This window comes from Phycodurus eques, chromosome 2, assembly GCF_024500275.1.
Source record: "Phycodurus eques isolate BA_2022a chromosome 2, UOR_Pequ_1.1, whole genome shotgun sequence".
Taxonomy (NCBI): domain Eukaryota; kingdom Metazoa; phylum Chordata; class Actinopteri; order Syngnathiformes; family Syngnathidae; genus Phycodurus; species Phycodurus eques.
The window spans coordinates 1,939,122-1,958,810 of NC_084526.1; the positions used below are offsets into that span (position 1 = coordinate 1,939,122).

At 42.1% G+C, this 19,689-nt stretch overlaps 2 protein-coding genes across 4 annotated transcripts; both read left to right on the top strand.

Annotated features, from left to right (window-relative positions):
- The first annotated feature begins 1,124 nt into the window (after window positions 1–1,124).
- LOC133417973 (zinc finger protein 84-like) lies at window positions 1,125–5,816 on the top strand. Of its 2 annotated transcripts, none has more exons than XM_061706262.1 (2): window positions 1,125–1,428; window positions 3,778–5,816. In XM_061706262.1, exons 1-2 carry the CDS (start codon window positions 1,236–1,238, stop codon window positions 4,830–4,832), a joined length of 1,248 nt encoding a protein of 415 aa, XP_061562246.1. In that variant the 5' UTR covers window positions 1,125–1,235; the 3' UTR covers window positions 4,833–5,816. The 2 variants fall into 2 exon arrangements, with proteins under 2 accessions (XP_061562246.1, XP_061562256.1); XM_061706272.1 differs by lacking the exon at window positions 1,125–1,428 and adding an exon at window positions 2,217–2,289.
- A 10,066-nt stretch (window positions 5,817–15,882) lies between these two features.
- On the top strand, window positions 15,883–19,170 carry LOC133417440 (gastrula zinc finger protein XlCGF57.1-like). Of its 2 annotated transcripts, none has more exons than XM_061705251.1 (2): window positions 15,883–16,316; window positions 16,795–19,170. In XM_061705251.1, the coding sequence occupies exons 1-2, from the start codon at window positions 16,175–16,177 to the stop codon at window positions 18,507–18,509; spliced, it is 1,857 nt and encodes a 618-aa protein (XP_061561235.1). In that variant the 5' UTR covers window positions 15,883–16,174; the 3' UTR covers window positions 18,510–19,170. The 2 variants fall into 2 exon arrangements, with proteins under 2 accessions (XP_061561235.1, XP_061561236.1); XM_061705252.1 differs by having other exon boundaries at window positions 15,883–16,286.
- Window positions 19,171–19,689: the final 519 nt, after the last annotated feature.

Below are 19,689 nucleotides of genomic sequence, written 5' to 3' on the forward strand. Positions count from 1 at the left end.
CTGATACACAGTGAAACTGTATCTCATATCAATTGTAATTTACAAGGGCGTTGTGAGATTTTTGGGTGGGGTTACAGCTGCAGATCGTGCTCATTACATATTATGTAGATGAGGATGCTGATGCTGATGATGATGTTTATTATTATTATTAGTAGTAGTAGTCGTAGTAGTATGTGTGCGCCTGTTTGTATATACAGTCTGTTTTATGTTTTTTTCTGTGACCTGTGTACAGTTTGTGTCCATCACATTACAGTTTGTTGTACGGTATATATCTTTATTTTTATTTTATTTTATTTGTCTTTATTTTACTCTGCTGTCGCAGCCTGTTTGGCATTGCAAAATATAATTTGTTGTCAATTGTCTTACTTGGATAAATACAAGTTAAGTGAAGAAATAAATTAAAAGTGGGCATGTTTAGGCAACTGGGTTATTTCACGTTTTTTCCCTTAAAATATTTCAGTCACAAGTTGTATTAGTTTTAAATGATTCACCTTAGTATCCATTTTTTATATGACAAAAACCTGGCATTTGAACGTTGGCGTACACTAACAGTACTATATTGTATCGTACTGTAGGTGAATTGTGTAATGACACTCCACGCCCAACGGAGGTCGTACTGCACCAGAATCTACTGTCTTTTTCTCATCTACCGGAACTACCAAAAAAAAAGATATGTATTTATAGATAGACTCGCCCATGTGAACTTCGTGTCGACGGCAAAGCTAAGCTAGTGCGGGCAAAGTCGGCAGCGCATTCCACGTGTGTGGACGGCAAGAAACCCAAAAGAACAAGGATGCTTTCATTTCTGCTGCATATGGTTGCATAAAACGCTATAAAATTCAATTAAGACAAGGAAACATTCACATGTAAAACTTATTTTAGTGCTTTTTTAAAACGTAGTATATTGATAGCATACACTTTGGCACTGCCAAAACTGTAACCTTCATGTAAATTAGTTGAGAAATTAGCAAATTACGACCTAATTTCAGTGTCCGTGCATTGCCTTCTGTGGGCAACGACGACCTTTCCAACATGGCCGCCACGTAGGCACGTCGGTAACCCGGGTGGCTCCTACTCGTTAAGCGTATGTCGTGTCTGTCTATGAAAAAAAAGGTTGTTCATTGTGATGTTGGAACTTCATTTTTATGCTTCTTTAGATATCTCAGCTCGCCGGCGTCGAAGAAAGCTACGTAACACGTCGCTAAGCAGAGATAGATACGCACAGTTGTGTGAGAATGTGTCAAGTGGAAATGCTGAGAGCGTTGCTGAATGCACGACTCGGTGCGGCCGTCGAAGAAATAGTTGGAGTTTTTCAAAGAACGATAGCAGAGTACGAGGAGGAACTTGGTCGAACTAAAGAGGAGAATGAGAGACAGCGTCGACAACTCGCCGCTGTTTTCATGCCTCAAGTTGATTTACACATAACAGGTTTGGTCACGTCTTTATTGCATTTCTAGTTTATAATTTACGGAAGCGAATTGCAATCACTTGGATAAAAAAAAACTCCCGTTTTTCTGAGTAATTTTTTTGAGGGCTTTGTTTTTTAAAATATTTTTCCTGTTTTTCTGACTAATTATTTTTCTCAGTTTTTCTGTCTATTTTTCCCCCCTGTTTTTCTGAGTAATTTTCCCCTGTTTTTCTGAATATTGTTTTTCCTGTTTTTCTGAGTAACCCCCCCCCTGTTTTTCTGACAATTTGTTTCTGTTTTTCTGACATTTTTTCCCTAATGACTAATAACAATACTATGTGACTCAAAGACAGGAGTATCTCCCAGTGTCTTAAACCCATATCAAGATAAAACTTGATCAAACTAAATAAGCCGGTCATGTTGCTTACTACGGAGTCCGCAAAGAGTCACTTGCAGGTTCATGCGTGAGTTCAATGTGTCTCAGGAAAAATTAGTCAGAAAAACAGGAAAATGTTTTTTTTTTAAAAAACAGGAGGGAAAATTAGACAAAACAAAGCCCTCAAAAAATTACTCAGAAAAACAGGAGTTTTAAAAAAAAAATCCAAGTGAATGCTATACGCTTCCGTAATAATTAACAGTACATTGATCCTAAAAAAATTATTTTCCCTCTGAAAGTCAGTTTTCCTCTGGTCTTTCATATGAGCTGATCAAATCTGCCATCATAAATACAGTTTAAAAAACCTTTGTTGTTTTGTCTTTTTGAATGCTCAAACTTGAGAGTCAGGCGGATCTAGATGGGGACTGGCGAATTGAGCCATTCTCTCCGTATGAACTGCAACCCAGCTTCACCATAATGCATGTGGACTTTTCTCCATATGTAGGTATGTTGCTAAATTTATAGAACTACCTCAATATCAAAATAGAATATATCATTGGATAGAGGATAGAAACACGAATAAAATCAGCCCTAGTTTATAAGAACTGGACAAGGATTAAGAATTTTATGCCACTTTATATGTCACATAACAGCCCAACTTTACTTGTCCAGAAATCAATGAAAATCATTTGGAAATTTGAACTGAAACCTTGAGTCTTATTACTTAAAAATGTGATGTTTAAACAGGGCATTTTCAGATTTTCAATGGCTGCGTGCGCTCGAGCCATCTAATCTTCCGGGCCAAATCGAGAGCAAGGTCATTGTCAGAATTACTTCACAGATTTTAAAAAAATATGTTTTTTTCACTTTTTTCATTTTAATTTTTTGGGGTGGAACCAACCTAAAAAATCCTTATCAGTTTCTCTCGGCTTATTCAAGAATGTTTTCAGCCCCAAATAAAAAAAAAAAAAAAAAAAAAAAAAATATATATATATATATATATATATATATATATTTTTTTTTTTTCTTTTTCCCAGTGCAATTTAATGACTTATCCATGGATTTCATCCACCCGCGTGCATGTGGATATCGTGTCCTTGGCCAAGACACTTAACCCACATTGCCTACGAATAAATGTTGTCGGGTGTTTGGTGGGGTCGTAGGTCCAAAATGGCAGCCACGTTTCCATCTGACTATGTGCTGACACAAATAGCTTACCACCACCAGGCTGAGGAGATAAGGAATAATGCATGGAATTGTGAAAGCATCTTTGAGAGCCTCAAAAAGCATTATATAAGTGTAATGAATTATTATTATTACTGACATCGAGCTCTTTCTATATAAGAGGAAAACGCTAGACATCCATAAAATCCAAAAGTGGGCCGACCGTTCTGATATAAGTAGAGAGAGATGTTCACAAAATTATTGGTGGTGGTTGATTGCAGTTTTTGCGACATTAAACTGCGTAAAGTTTTTTCTCTCTATAGTGAGCATATAGAGGAGTCGAAAAAAGATGAGCGGAACCTCCTAGCAGCAGCTCAAGTCAACACATGACAACAGAAGGTTGTGGAGACCACTGTTGAGGATTACAAGCAGCGAGAAATTCTGGAAAAGTGCGGGGATTCACTGTTTAGGGCATTATATAGTGGATAGAGAGTGATTCTGAACAGACACCGATCATTGTATGTTGGGGAGGCTAATGTTGTAAGATGAGTTTTAAATATTAAAGTGCTTTGGGATCATAGTTTTCGGTATATTTATGGTTAAAAGTATTACTATAGTCACATCTAAATGTTTTTAGGGGGACTCCCAATGACTGAAGGTTTTTTCACAATTTGCAGCAGGGGTCGGTCCCGATACCCTGCGGGGAGTCACTGGATGGTCAGTAGGGAAGGGTTTGCTGGGAGTTAGTGTAGTGAATGTAAACAGGGGAAAGGTGTACAATGCTGAGCATGATTGTGATCCACCCAACCCATGTGTGTTCTCTTTGCAGACAAAAATGAAGAACATCTTGCCCCAGAGCAGCAGGACGACCAGTCCAGGGTGTATCCCGCCTTTAGCCCAAAGTCTGCTGGGACAGGCTGTGACTCACCTGCCACCCTTATGAGGATAAGTGGTATAGAAAATGGGTGGATGGGTGAGCAGCAGAAGTGGAACTTCGGGTTGGGGCAAGAGGAGCCAGAGACACCCCACGTCAAAGAGGAAGAGAACGCTACCGTTATCACCAACTGTTCGCTGACCAGTGTCGCTTTGAAGACAAACGATAATGACGACAAGGGTCTGAGGTCCCAGCTTCATCCCAGGCAAAGTGAGGAGAACAGATGGGCCGAGCCCCCGGGTAGCAGCTCAACGCAATGCATGAAAACAGAAGACGATGGAGACCGATGTGGAGGCTCACGAGCGGACGGCCTCTTAGCTCCGGTCTCGCTTGACACTGTTGATGAACACTCTCAAGGTGATGTGACCTGCCACACCGACAACACACACTGGAAATGTTCTCAGTGTGGGGAAACTTTTGGTGCCAAGAAAAATCTAAGAAGACACATGATGCTCCACACGGGAGACCAGCCTGTCCGTTTCTCTCATTCCAAAATAGTCTCTACAAAGGGACATTTGATAACGCATGCAAAAGCAAACACTGGAAAGAAACCACATTCCTCTTTTCGTGATCATTCAGCATCGATTAATGGAAAGAAAACAAACAATGGTGGTGAGAAACCATTTAAGTGCTCAATGTGCAGTAAAATATTTTCTACAAAGCAAACTATGAAGACACACATGAGGATACACACTGGAGAGAAGCCTTTTGCCTGCTCAGTGTGTGATGCTAGATTCACTCAAAAGATTAGTTTAACACATCACCTCAGAACACACACCGGTGAGAGACCATTTTCCTGCTCGGTGTGCCAAAAACGTTTTGGTCATCCTTCGGCACGTGTGAGGCACATGAAAACACACACTAGAGCGAAACCACTTGTCTGCCCAACTTGTGGTCAAGGATTTGCTCGACAAGATCATTTAAAAAACCACATGACAACACACTGTTGAGATATTGTTCTAGATTCATGCACACTATATGGCCCATCTTAACAGGCACAAGTGTGCTGGTGTCGCTGAATTCATTGGCCTGATTTTGGTGCAGGCAATGTGGGTTCACTTCCCACTCAATGACACTTTGAATGATTGTCTGTCTCTATACGTGCTCTGCTATTGACTGGAGACCAATGCAGGGTGTACTCTGCCTTTTATCCAGTCACCATGATTGTCATTAGGGGTTAAGGAAAAAAAATTGGAAGTGTGCTGGAAAGAAAGTAAACTGTAGGACTTTAAATAATTTGAATGTTTTGTGAGAGCTGACTGGCTAGTACGTCTGCCTCACAGTTCTGAGATTCTGGGTTTGAATCTCAGCTGCGGTCTTACGACATGTGGTTTGCAATTGCATACTTTAGTTTTTTTAATGGCTTGTATCCAAATGCTTAAATTGTGTCTCTGAATATCCTGTCCACCCGTCAAGTGTGAAATTATCAATCAACAACTTTATCTGCAAATGACTTGGCACCTGGACTCGACGAAGAGTCAGAAGCCATAGTAGGACGAACGACACGGTTTGATACGGTCATGTCAAAGCCAAAAGGTAAGCGGCCGTGAAATGGAGCTTTGGTGGATGCACAGATGGACCTTAGCTAACAGCATTAACTTTTCAAAATCTCAGTCAAACTAATTAATTTGCACCACAAGCTCTTGAAAAATATGTTGTGTTTGTGACTACAGCTGAATGACACATGAATAAAGATAGCCATTCACAAGCGTTGGCTTTAGGAGGAGGACGTGATGTTGTTATGATGAGTGAGTGAGTTTTTGCAGTTATTATTCATCCATCCATTCATTTTCTGAGCCGCTTCTCCTCACTAGGGCCGCGGGCGTGCTGGAGCCTATCCCAGCTATCATCGGGCAGGAGGCGGGGTACACCCTGTATAATGTAGTGTAGTTGTATATAATTAGTTGCGCCCCCAAATTTTGTATGGCTCTATTCCAATGAAGTTGGAACGTTGTGTTAAACATAAATAAAAACAGAATACAATGATTTGCAAATCATGTTCAACCTACATTTAATTGAATACACTACAAAGACAATATATTTAATGTTCAAACTGATCAACTTTTTTGTTTTTAGCAAATAACCATGAACTTAGAATTTTATGGCTGCATAATACGCCACACATTTTCAATGTGAGACAGGTCTGGACTCCAGGCAGGCCAGTCTAGTACCCGCACTCTTTTACTACGAAGCCACGCTGTTGTAACACGTGCAGAATGTGGTTTGGCATTGTCTTGCTGAAATAAGCAGGGGCGTCCATAAAAGACGTTTCTTGGATGGCAGCATATGTTTCTCCAAAGCCTGTGTGTACCTTTCAGCATTAATGTTGCCTTCACAGATGTGTAAGTTACCCATGCCATTGGCACTAACACAGCCCCAGACCATCACAGATGCTGGCTTTTGAACTTTGCGTCTATAACAGTCCAGATGGTTCTTTTCCTCTGGCCCCGGAGGACACAACGTTCACAAGTTCCAAAAACAATTTGAAATGTGGACTCGTCGGACCACAGAACACTTTTCCTCTTTGCATCGGTCCATCTTAGATGAGCTCGGGCCCAGAGAAGCTGACGGTGTTTCTGGGTGTTGTTGATAAATGGCTTTTGGTTTGGATAGTAGAGTTTCAAGTTGCACTTACGGATGTAGCGCCGAACTGTATTTACTGACACTGGTTTTCTGAAGTGTTCCTGAGCCCATGCGGTTCTGTTTTTATTTATGTTTAACATAACATCCCAACTTCATTGGAATTGGGGTTGTAGATTACATTAGTGCATTATTAATATATGCCTATAGCAATATCTTCAACCATGTTCTTTAGATGTATTCATATTTTCTAACTTAATATAGCCCTGAATTAAATAAATCTAACAAAATCAATGTCGGAAGACACTTGCACATAATGCAATGTAAATTAATCGGTTCCTTCAAAAGCTTGTCATGACACTCAAATTGATTCACAAAAGGATTTATTAGCCCTGTTGTTTACTAAAGGGAGAGTTTTATTTACAGAAAAAGAATACAGGTAATTTTAATTTTTATGGTACCTTTGCAATAAAAAGGGAACGGGGCTATGTGAAAGTGACGCACATCTTTATATTATTGTTTCCCGTTAATATTTCCTGAGCTTTAAAATTTGCATGATTTACAGTAAGTCATCTTTCCATGCTGAGTGGCAAATTGTGAGACAATTTATTTTTCCGTATCAAGAGATTTTGCCCTCCTAGACTCGACATTTTTGTCATAGGTCATGCTTGTTTCTTTTGATCGCTTGTAAGTGCAGACAAACCTCTTTCACTGGAGGCACTCGATAAAACATACTAACTCCCTTGTGTTCAACTTACTGCACGTTTGAATGTTCATCCCAATCTCCGAGTGTCGTAGTGTTTTGTCGTTCGCGTGCACATACGAAATGCAATCACTTGATGAACATTTGTTCATTTCTCAGTTCAGTTTAGCTCAGCCGCGAGCTTGTGCCACACTGGAAGCAAGCCCTGTTATACAATGAATACCTACATCTTTATTAACGTGTACATCTTTGCACTCTTTCAAGTGTTGTTAAACTTTAGCTGAGTTCAGACAAAGAGCCCAAAGGGGGGTCAATTTACGACAGGATGTACATTCCGAGAGTGGAGGGGGTGACGGATTTTATGACCCTCGGGGGCCCCTGGGCAAATGATTGACCTGAGAATCCTGAGCTTTGGAAGTCTACACAGAACAAAGACAGTATCATCTGTTCCTTGCAAGTGACTATTTTCCAAACATGGAGAAGTTCCATCCATCCATCCATTTTCTGAGCCGCTTCTCCTCACCAGGGTCGCGGGCGTGCTGATACCACTGATTTAGAAGAATACGAAGGATGGGAGGAGCATAGTGGGAGCTGACTGGCTCCCGAAAGGGGGCGGTATTGGATGTAACCACTTGGATGTAAACCGCCATTATACCGAGGAAGAAGAAAAAACAACAACAAATGCAGTGATAAGTCTCGACCCAGGTTTCACGGAGTAATTTCTTTCTTTTTTTTGTATGTATATATATTTTTATATTTTATATAATTATATATATATATATAATATATATTTGTTTGTATTTTTGTAATGTGTGCAAGACTGACAGCAGTGAACGTGGGGAAATTTTTGGGAATAAAAGAGGAGAAGGAGCGACAACTGGACGCCGTTTTCAAACAGCCTCGAGTTGTCTTGCAGGTTTGTTCACACTTCATTCTCCCCAAGCTACAAGCTTTTGAATATTAAATGTAACTTGACTACACTAAAGCTATCCATCAAAGAAACGTGACAAATGTAGCTAGCTAAGCTACAATATAAAGGGAAAAGTAGCTACACACAGTTTTCTTTACTTCTTCTTTTTAGCATATTAGCAGTGAAACACAAAAACCAATACAGACAAATAACATTTTAATATTGTCTTAAATAAAGTCAAATGTAAGAAATTCCACTTAGTGTCCCGCATCATCGGTGTGTGAATGTGGGCGTCCTTTTATGTTGTCATTCACGTTACGAACACAAATGCGACTTTTGTTGTGTCCGCGAAGTGACACGCATGCGCACAAAACAGAACGTCACGTGCACAAACATGAGGCCCCATGTGTTTACGGAATTAAATATGATCTCGTCCTGACGCATTTGTGGCAATTTCGAGAATTTTGTGCTTATATCCACATACGAAAGAAGCCTGGGTCGGATTTAAAAAAAAAAGGAATTGTACTGTTCACATTGACATGAAAAAAATTTGATACGTCAATTGGGCAAAAAAAAAAAATCGTAAAAATATTAAACATTCATCTTTCACTAAAGATGCACAACGTATTGAAACTACATTATAAAAAAAACATAACAATTGGAATTGAAACCAGGAATTTGCTAATGAGTTGACTAACCGTGAAATGGGCGCTGTTCATATACTTACTGTAGACTCTTGAATCGTCAATTCAACAATTCATGTACAATACATAAATATGAACATGTAAGTGAAATAAAACATCTTTGACTTCTCTCAACTCAAAAGTGAAAACTACTGCCAACTATTGTGATTGTGACTGTTTGTCATCGACCCTCTAATAGAAATGCTTCAAAAACTGTTTTCCTTGCCTTCAACTCTGACACAATCAGCTGACTTAACTTGACTTATTGTTCATATCCGTAGATGTAAGAAGAGGTGTATGTCTTAAAGCCTTCTAACAAGAAACAGCCATATGTCACACATTAGCCCTGTCCTTGCATCCATCGGCGTGTAGTAAAATTCTGAATCACCTACAAGATCCGTTTGATGACATATAAGGCACGACATGACCTGGCCCCTAGCTCCAACTTTGAACTCCTCCTCCCTCATTCCACTACACGACCACCTCCGCTTGTCCATTCCCCCACACAAACCGAAACTCAAAAGGTGACGCGCATTTGCATTTTTTAGCCGCTCCCAACTCTGGGGCATCATCTTCTACAATCTGTTAGAGCTGCCGAATCCTTGGACTACTTCAAACAACGCCTACAAACTCATCCATATCGTCAAGCTTTTCAATAGATTTCAGCTTTTCAATTTCATACCATTTTTATTGGTTTTATTATTTTATTTGAGTTGATTACTATTGGAGTCATGTTTGCCTCCTTGTCTGCTTTAGCGACATGTTTGTGTATTCTAACCTGTGTATCTGTTTAAATTTGCATGCATATGTGTTTGTGAATGGCTTTGTAACTGTTTTAAATAGTGTTATATAAATTAAACTTTACTTACTCTCAATTGCTGTCTATAAACGTGGCGTGTAGAATTGCGTAATTTTTCAAAATTGGAAAAGGCCGCGCTATTTCAGCAATGTGGGCGATGACTGCACATGCAAAGCCCATTTCCCCTCAGCGGACCAATAAATAATATTTTACACGTTGCCAAAAACATTTTAAAAACCATATTACACAACATCAAAGTCACAAGTTCACAACATGAGACTTTGCTGATCAAAGCTTTTCCCAAACCGTGTTTGTCCAACAGGCATTGCTGAAGATCTTCTTCTGGAAAAGGAGCCAGAGCCTGCACACAATAAAGTGGAAGAAGAGCCAAACACCCACACATTAAAGAGGAGGAGCAGGAGGACGATATCACCAAGTTCTCATTGACTGATGTCATTGTGAAGAGTGAAGAAAGGGATGCAGACCACTGTGGATAATCCCAATTAGACGGCCTCTTAGCTCCACGATCAGATAGTGACGACAGGTCACATTCCTCTGTTGAAGATGATGATGATGGGAATGAACACTCTAAAGGTGATATGATATGTCACACTGGCAACCATCGTGTGAAATGTTCTCAATGTGGAAAAACTTTTTACAAGTCAGGGTTGAATAGACACACAAGAATACACACTGGAAAAATGCCTTTTTATGCTCAGTTTGTGGCAAAAGATTTTCTATAAAGACAAGTTTAAAAATGCACACAAGATTACACACTAGGGAGAAACCTTTTGCATGTTCACGTTGTGATAAAAGCTTCTGTGATAAAAGATATTTTATAACACACACAAAAACACACACTGGTGAGAAACCTTTTGCCTGTTTGTGGTAGACGCTTCTCTGAAAATAAGTATTTTACAACACACAAGAATACACACTGGGGAGAAACCTTTTGCCTGCTCATATTGTATAGAAACATGCTCCAGAAGGGGAGATTTAATATCACACTGAAAAACACATACAGGAGAAAAACCTTTTGCTTGCTCAATTTGTGAGAAAAGATTCTCGAGACATGTAGATTATCACTATACAAACGAACACACACTGGAGAAAAACCTTTTACATGCTCAGTTTGTAAATAGTAAAAGCTATTTTTAAAAAAGGAGATTTAACACAACACCAGAATCAGAATCAAAAGGCACTGTGAACATGTATGAATGTGTTGTTATGTTGAAAAACATGATATACATATGTTTTCAAATACCTTTTTTAAACAATGTATGTTCTTTAACAATAATGACAGAAAACATATTTAAAAAACAAACTAGTACAGAACAGTACTGTATAAACAAACCTGCATCGAGAACAGAGTCTTACAAGAGAGTAGTAATGTCCTAAGAAATTGCTTCAAAATAAGAAGAGTAAGACTATTATTACTATCCATCCAGAAAAAAAACCCAGTGGTAAACACAAAGTGCAAGCCGAGGGATAAAACTTCCCGCAATATAGAATAAGGACAGAAAAAAAGAAAAGTCTTTATGTTTAGAGAAAATAAATATTTATCCTTTATCTTCTTATCCTTTCTGTATTTGTTAATAGTTTCTTGAATGATGGCTCTATTTTGTTATACACGACCTTTTGTTTAATGTTGAAATCTGTCCTCTTGTAGTGTGAGCAGTCATCCATTGCAATAAAAAAACAATAATAATATCCATCCATTTTCTGAGCCGCTTCTCCTCACTAGGGTCGCGGGCGTGCTGGAGCCTATCCCAGCTGTCATCGGGCAGGAGGCGGGGTACACCCTGAACTGGTTGCCAGCCAATCGCAGGGCACATAGAAACAAACAACCATTCGCACTCACAGTCATGCCTACGGGCAATTTAGAGTATCCAATTAATGCATGTTTTTGGGATGTGGGAGCAAACCGGAGTGCCCGGAGAAAACCCACTTGCAGGCACGGGGAGAACATGCAAACTCCACACAGGCGGAGCCGGGGATTGAACCCGGGTCCTCAGAACTGTGAGGCTGACGCTCTAACCAGTCGGGCACCGTGCCGCAACAATAATAATAATACTAATTTGAAACAGTGCTATTTTCGAAAGGAACCACCTTTTAATTTCTCCTTGACCCGATGACGTATTGCAACTATCCATCGATCCATCCATTGTCTTCCGCTTATCTGAGGTCAGGTCGCGGGGGCTTTAGCCTCAGCAGGGAAGCTCAGACTTCCCTCTCCCCAGCCACTTCATCCAGCTCTTCCGAGGGGATCCTGAGGCGTTCCCAGGCAAGTCGAGAGACGTTTTCTCTCCAGCGTGTCCTGGGTCGTCCCCGGGGTCTCCTCCCGGTGGGTTGTGCCTGGAATACCTCACCAGGGAGGCGTCCGGGAGGCATCCTAAACAGATGCCCGAGCCACCACATCTTTAAGGGATAGCCTTAGAGAGGATGAAACTCCTTTCAGCCGTTTGTATCCGGGATCTTGTTCTTTCAGTCACGACCAACAGCTCGTGACCATAGGTAAGGGTAGGAACGAAGATCGACCGGTAAATTGAGAGCTTCACCTTTCGGCTTAGCTCCTTCTTTACCACAACGGATCGGTACAAAGTCTGCATCACTGCAGACGCTGCACCGATACTCCTGTCGATCTCCCGTTCCATTCTTCCCTCACTCGTGAACAAGACTGCAGATACTTGAATTCCTCCACTTGGGGCAGGATCTCATCCCCGACCATGATCTCAGATTTGGAGGTGCTGATTTTCATCCCAGCCGCTTCACACTCGGCTGCGAACCACTCCAGTGAGAGTTGGAGATCACGGCTTGATGAAGCCAACAGAACCACATCATCATCTGCAAAACGGGCTCACCACCTGTGGGAGGGGCCATAGGGGTCGGTCGGGTGCAGTGTGAGCTGGGCGGTGGCCAAAGGCACGGACATTGACGATCCGATCCCCGGCTACAGAAGCTGGCTCTAGGGACGTGGAATGTCACCTCTCTGGCAGGGAAGGAGCCAGAGTGGTGTTCTGTTATTGGACTAGTGTGCTCACCACGGATTGTCCATAACGAACACCATGTTCAAGCATAAGGGTGTCCACGTGTTCACTTGGCACCAGGACACCCTAGATCGCCGCTTGATGATCAACTTTGTGGTCGTGTCATTGGACTTGCGGCCGCATGTCTTGGACACCCGGGTGAAGAGAGGGGCGGAGCTGTCAACTGATCACCACCTGGTGGTGAGTTGGCTCCGATGGTGGGGGAAGATGCCAGTCGGACATGGCAGGCCCAAACGTATTGTGAGGGTCTGCTGGGAACGTCTGGCAGAATCCCCTGTCAGAAGGAGTTTCAACTCCCACCTCCGGCAGAACTTCACCCACGTCCTGGGGAATACGGGGGACATTGAGTCCGAGTGGACCATGTTCCGCGCCTCGATTGCCTAGGCGGCCGACCAGAGCTGTGGCCGTAAGGCAGTCGGTGCCTGTCATGGCGGTAATCCCCGAACCCGTTGGTGGACAACAGCGGTGAGGGATACCGTCAAGCTGAAGAAGGAGTCCTATCGGGCCTTTTTGGCCTGTGGGACTCCTGAGGCAGCTGATGGGTACCGGCTGGCCAAGCGGAATGCAGCTTTGGTGGTCGCTGAAGCAAAAACTCGGGCATGGGAGGAGTTCGGTGAGGCCATGAAGAACGACTTCCGGGCGGCTTCGAGGAAATTCTGGTCCACCATCCGGCGTCTCAGGAGGGGGAACCAGTGCACAATGAACACTGTGTGTAGTGGGGATGGGGCACTGCTGACCTCGACTCGGGATGTTGTGAGTCGGTGGGGAGAATACTTCGAAGACCTCCTCAATTCCACTGACACCCCTTCCCATGAGAGAGCAGAGTCTGGGTTCTCTGAGGCGGGCTCTCCTATCTCTGGGGTTGAGGTCACCGAGGTGGTTAAAAAGCTCCTCAGTGGCAAGGGTGGATGTGATTCGACCCGGAGTTCCTAAAGGCTCTGGATGTTGTGGGGCTGTCCTGATTGACACGCCTCTGCAACATCGCGTGGACATCGGGGTCAGTCCCTCTGGATTGGCAGTCTGGGGTGCTGGTCTCCCATTTTAAGAAAGGGGACCGGAGGGTTTGTTCCAACTATAGGGGGATCACACTCCTCAACCTCCCTGGTAAGGTCTATTCAGGGGTGCTGGAGAGGAGGGTCCGTCGGGAAGTCGAATCTCAGATTCAGGAGGAGCAGTGTGGTTTTCATCCTGGCTGTGTAACACTGGACCAGCTATTCACCCTCGGCAGCGTCCTTGAGGGTGCATGGGAGTTCGCCCAACCAGTCTACATGTGTTTTTTGGACTTGAAGAAGGCGTTCGACCGTGTCCCTCGTGGAGTCCTGTGGGGGGTGCTTCGGGAGTATGGGGTACCGAACCCCCTGATACGGGCTGTACTGACCGGAGTCAGAGTTTGGTCTGCATATCCGGCAGTAAGTCAGACTCGTTTCCGGTGAGGGTTGGACTCCGCCAAGGCTGCCCTTTGACACCGATTCCGTTCATAACTTTTATGGACAGAATTTCTCGACGCAGCCGAGGCGTAGAGGGGGTCCGGTTTGGTATTGCAACTATGGTTAAGAAAAGGGGGCTGAAAGGTAAGGAGATTGGACTTTCCGAAGATTTCTCGATTTCGCTCAGCCTGTTAAATTTCCTTATCACGTGACACGGACTGGTGCAATATGCCGCGACGAATGTAGGCGCTTCACTCACCTCGGACTAAACCCTCGACATAGTACGTTCATCACTACTTTGACGAGAAGAAAACCCCAATCATTGAATCTCGTGTCTGGATAAACTCGTCTCGGTGCACGTTGAAGCTTCTCGGCCTAGCTTAGCTTATCTTAGCTTGCTAGCTGCTAACGAAGAGACGCGTCACATCAAAGATTTGTCATCCAAAAAACTACTCATTTTGTACTTCCAATTACTGAACTGACTGCTCAAACGCCTTTGAAAGCAACGTAAATCTGATTATTGACACTATAATTATGCACGTTCGTGATAAAATCTTTAATTTAAACCTGTTCCCACGAGTCTTAATAACATGTCTGGCATGTGTTCATCATAGTTTCCCAAGGATCAAGAATTATAGATGTATTTTTACAGCATATTTCTTGCTAAAGTGGATTTGGTTCATTTTAGGGGCGGATCTGTCTCATGCAGTCTCGGCGCCCTTTGTACGATGTCAATGCACCGGACTCTTGCTATATTAGTCATTCAAACTGCTCTAAATGCTGGAGGACTCTGCATCTTTTTGCACAGTTGTCAAAAAAATAATAATAATTGTACCGGCATTACCAGATAACTAGCAACCCTTTATTGCTCAGTGACTGTTTTTCTCAATGTCTTTCTGTCTCCAAAGTGTTCTCTGTCAATTGACTGTCTGTTGTCGTACTAGAGCGACTCCAACCACCGGAGACAAATTCCTTGTGTGTTTTTTGGACATACTTAGCAAAAAAAAGAAGATTCTGATGCAACACTGCAGCTCTGCTTACCTTTGGCTTTGACATGGTAGTGCTCAGCTGCCTCGTCAAAGTGGTTCTTATGCTCTAGAACTCCTTCCAGCATAGCTGATCAAGTCATTGGATGAGAAACTCTGTGTTGGGAGGCCAATTGTGATGACACAATACAACAAAATGTAGAAGCGTTCACTCAGACTGATTTTCAGAACTTGGCAGATAACACAGTTGATGGGTGGACAGGCACACAAAAAAACTCAATTATTTGTATACAAGACATAAAAAAAAACAGCTAGCTAGCCCTCTGAAGAGGATTTGAACTCAAATCAGTTCAAGAAACAGTCCCTTTGCAAATATAGTTTGTTACATCGGCCAGCACTACTCATTCTAAACCTAATGGCCCTGTGCAAAGGTTAGATTGACATGGCAACTCGTAGAGGCTGAATTCTGGTTGGCCCAAAAAATACCTACCATCCACAAACACGTATGGAACACGTGTAATGCACCCAAGAGAAACGGTACCAAATGAGGAGTATAGACTGCTGGGAATAAATTCATACAATTTCATCATGGAACAATTCGGGTTGTGACAGAAAATCAACTTACTTTCAATATCGAGAATGTTCATGGGATTTCCTGCAACAATCACAATAAAGAAACACTTCATTACATATTGAAAATAAACACGTTTAATACAAAGGATATCGCGGCATAGAAATGATTTCCGTTTTCTCATTTTCGTTTTCCATTTTATTTCATGCACGCCTACTGATTCACACTCAGGCGGCGGTAACTACAAACTGGTTGGTAAACGCCTTCCTATTATAGCAAGAAGAAGAAAAAAACAACAACGAAGAAGATGAGAAAAGAAACGCTAGCAAGACGGTGTCATCGTTAAAGCCTTGATATGCATTTCCTTGCTGCTTATTCTTAATTCTGTGCCCATTTATTTCATGCAACCAAGTTTTTTAAAAATGTATTTTTCCTCGGTGCCCGCACGGACTCGCTTTCGTGCGGTTTGAGAGTTAACGAGCTAGTTTAGCTTCCTAGCTGCGAACAAAGACAGGCCGACGTTTAGCAACGCCACGCTAAGCAAAGATCAAGTGTGGGCGTAAAGTGTGGTGATTATCGTTTGAAAATGTGTGCAACGCGTGTCAAAGAAGAGTACGAGGAAGAACATTGTCGAACTAAAGAGGAGAACGAGCGTCAACTACTAGACGCTGTTTTCGAGAAGACTGAAGATGGAGAAGGTTTGATCATCTCATCCTCTCAAATGCTTGGTAACTTTCTGTACAAGTATTAGACAGGTGTAGTTTTACACCAAAGTTTCGTTTTTCATTCATTGATGCACCGTCAAAAGAAAAGAGTTGCCTAGGGAACTGAGTAGTGGACAGGCATTTGAACGCCTTATTTTGAGACCAGTTTAGTTCTGATGTACGACGGCTTGTTTCAGCTTAAGACTTTGTACATGACACTGAGCCAGTGCGCATTTTGTAGTGCTATTCTGATATGTAGTAAGACTAGGTTATTTATTGAATCCCACAATGCATCTTTAAAAGTAGCGAACACTCAATGTCACTAGAAAATAAAAAACATCTGATACAGACGTGATATTTTTTTTTGATGTTTGTTTCCGGGGTAATATTTTAATATTGGCGCAAGACTTTAATGAGATTTGGTTTGAAAATACTTTTTGGTCTAAGGTAGAGCAACACACGCAAAAGATGTACTGTATGTTTGTCTTCCCGTGTCTTATAGTTGTCAGTAAAAAAGATCTTCATTCAGAGCTGGAGTGGAACTCCAGGTTGGAGCAGGAGGAGCCGGAGCGGCCCCACATCAAAGAGGAAGAGGAGGAGGAGGACATCACCGCGCTGCCGTTTCTTCGTGTCATTGTGAAGAGTGAAGACGAAGAAGGTGATGGCGACCACTGTGGAGCAGACAGTCTCTTAGCTCCACTATCGCATAGTGAAAACACAACTGGAACTGATGATGACGAACACGCTAAAGGTGATGTGAGATATCGCACTGACAACAAACGCTGGAAATGTTCTCAGTGTGAAAAAACCTTTGGCAACAACTCTGCTTTGAAAATGCACATGAGAACACACACAGCGGAGAAACCCTTTTCGTGCTCCGTTTGTGGTAAGGAATTCTCTCAAAAGGGGAATTTGTTAAGACACACAAGAACACACACTAGACCCACCACACTGAAAAAACAATGCTCAGTTTGTGGGACGAGATTTCGTCAAAATTCACATTTGAAGAAGCACATGAGAACACACATCGGTGAGAATTCATTTTCCTGCTCGGTGTGCGGTAAAAAATTCTCTCGGAAGTCCGTTTTGACAACACACACGAGATCACACACTGGTGAGAAACCATTTTCTTGTTCAGTGTGCAACAAAAGTTTTAGTAGCCGTTCGTCATTTGTCCGACACAAAAAAACACACACTGGTGAGAAACCTTTTTCCTGCCCACTTTGCGGTAAACAATTCTCTCAAAAGGGAAATTTGATCAGACACACCAAAAATCACACTGAACAAACCACACTGAAGCCAAACGGCTCAGTGACTGCTATGATATTTTGTCAAAATGCTTATTTGGGAACACAACTGAGAAAACACACGGGAAAGAAAGCATTTTCCTGCTCCGTGTGTGGTAAAACTTTCTCTCATAAGTCAGTTTTGACGATACACAAAAGGACACACACTGGAGAAAAACGATTTTCTTGTTCAGTCTGCAACAAGAGGTTCAGCGGTCGGTCGTCATTTGTCCGACACAAAAGAACGCACACCGGTGAGAAACCTTTTCCCTGCTCAGTTTGCGGCAAAAGATTTGGTGAAAAGGCACATTTTGTAGTACACACAAGAACACACACTGGGGAAAAACCTTTTTCATGTCCCGTCTGTAACAAACGTTTTAGTGCTTATTCGACATTTTCTCGACACAAAAGAACACACACCGGCGACAAGCCTTTTACATGTTCCGTCTGTGGTAAAAGGTTTGCGTTGAAGACATATTTAATGGTACACGCAAGAACACACACTGGGGAAAAACCTTATTCTTGTTCGGTGTGTGGCAAACGTTTCAGTGGCCGTTCATCATTTGTTCGACACCAAAGAACACACACTGGGGAGAAACCTTTTCCCTGTTCCGTATGTGGTAAAAGCTTTGCTGGAAAGAAATATTTCATGGCACACACGAGAGCACACGCTGGTGTAAAACCTTTTACATGTCCGTTGTGTAACAAAAGTTTTAGTGTTCATTCGTCATTCGTTCGCCACCAAAGAACACACACGGATGACAGGCCGTATTCTTGCTTAGCGTGCGGAATGAGATTAACGTGTCGTTCCCATTTAGAAAGACACATGACAACACACACTGGTGAGAAAATGTTCACTTGTAGTGTGTGTGATAGAAAATTCTCTCGTAAGGACAATCTGAAGACACACAAGTGTGCTGGTAAGAAATAAAGCTCCAGGAATGGAAATAAACAGCAAGTCTTCATGTGCACGTTTGACTAGTTGATGTGACAACATAGGAGAGATGGACCAATAAGTTTTTTTCAGGGCCGATACCGATTATTGGTAGTCAAAGATCCATTTGCGGTGAATGGGAAAATATTAGTGTCAACATTTTGAATAATACAAACTCCAACACTTTGCTTAAATGTCATTATAACTGAAATGTTAATCTTTCACGTATCTTAAGTTCAAACAAAAACAAAAGGTGCTAGGAGTTCCCAGGCTCATCAGCATTTCTTAAAAGTTAACTGAAATTTTTCATAAATCCTAGTGAGGATAAGCGGTACAAAAATGGACGGATGGAAAAGTTTCCTGAAGCAAACGCAGTTTTCAATTGATCTCTTTTTGGCCGTTTGATGTTTTTTTTTTTTTTGTGCTTTTATTTAAAGGCCGAATATGGGCGCCATTAATCCGCCCGGCTGATAATTGGTCAAATGCTGACAATGTAGATGAGTAACTAGTATTGAGGCTTGTGGTAGACTTCCTAAAGAACTCTTTCAGTCGTTTTGGAACTTGTGAACATTGTCACTAGTGTTGCAGTGCATTGACGGCTGTGTTCTATACAAAGTGTCTGTTGTTGTGGAAATTCTGCAGTGGAGGAATAAATCAAAAACAGGTTTGTCGTTGGTTGTCTTTATTTCAAGAAGAAAGAAGTATGTGCTGTAATGCTAATAATGCCTATATACTTGTGGCTATGTAATTAGTTTGCAAGGTGTTGGATGACTGCACAGCGTCTGATGGCACCAGTCTGCAAGTAAAGTTACGCATCCGTCGAAAAATGATTTGCCTGATCATTGAGTTTAGGGACACCTCCACTTGGATTTCTGCAGGGATTGGGTTTGGCTCAATTTCAAATAACCAGATGACAAAATATAGCTGAAGTGCGTAATGACATGCCACACCTGGTGGAGGCAGTGCTGCATTTGGAATGTACTGGCTTTCACCGGAAGTGAAAGAAAAAGACATGGAAAAGAGGTAACAACAAGGCGGTGAGCGAATGTTCACTGTTGTGTACGCATCTGTCGTATAACAAGGTAAACGTCTTCGTGTAAACTCGTCTTGGTGCACCTTTGAGGTTCTCCAACTAGCTTTTTAGCTCGCTAGTTGCCAACAAAGAGAGAGAGAGACG

What these genes read in the sequence shown, in the direction of transcription:
- LOC133417973 (XM_061706262.1), top strand. Translation starts at nt 1,236, where the DNA reads ATGTGTCAAGTGGAAATGCTGAGAGCGTTGCTGAATGCACGACTCGGT. An exon ending in AGTTGATTTACACATAACAG is followed by an intron (nt 1,429 to 3,777) that starts GTTTGGTCACGT and finishes TTCTCTTTGCAG; the next exon opens with ACAAAAATGAAGAACATCTT.
- LOC133417440 (XM_061705251.1), top strand. Translation starts at nt 16,175, where the DNA reads ATGTGTGCAACGCGTGTCAAAGAAGAGTACGAGGAAGAACATTGTCGA. An exon ending in CTCATCCTCTCAAATGCTTG is followed by an intron (nt 16,317 to 16,794) that starts GTAACTTTCTGT and finishes CGTGTCTTATAG; the next exon opens with TTGTCAGTAAAAAAGATCTT.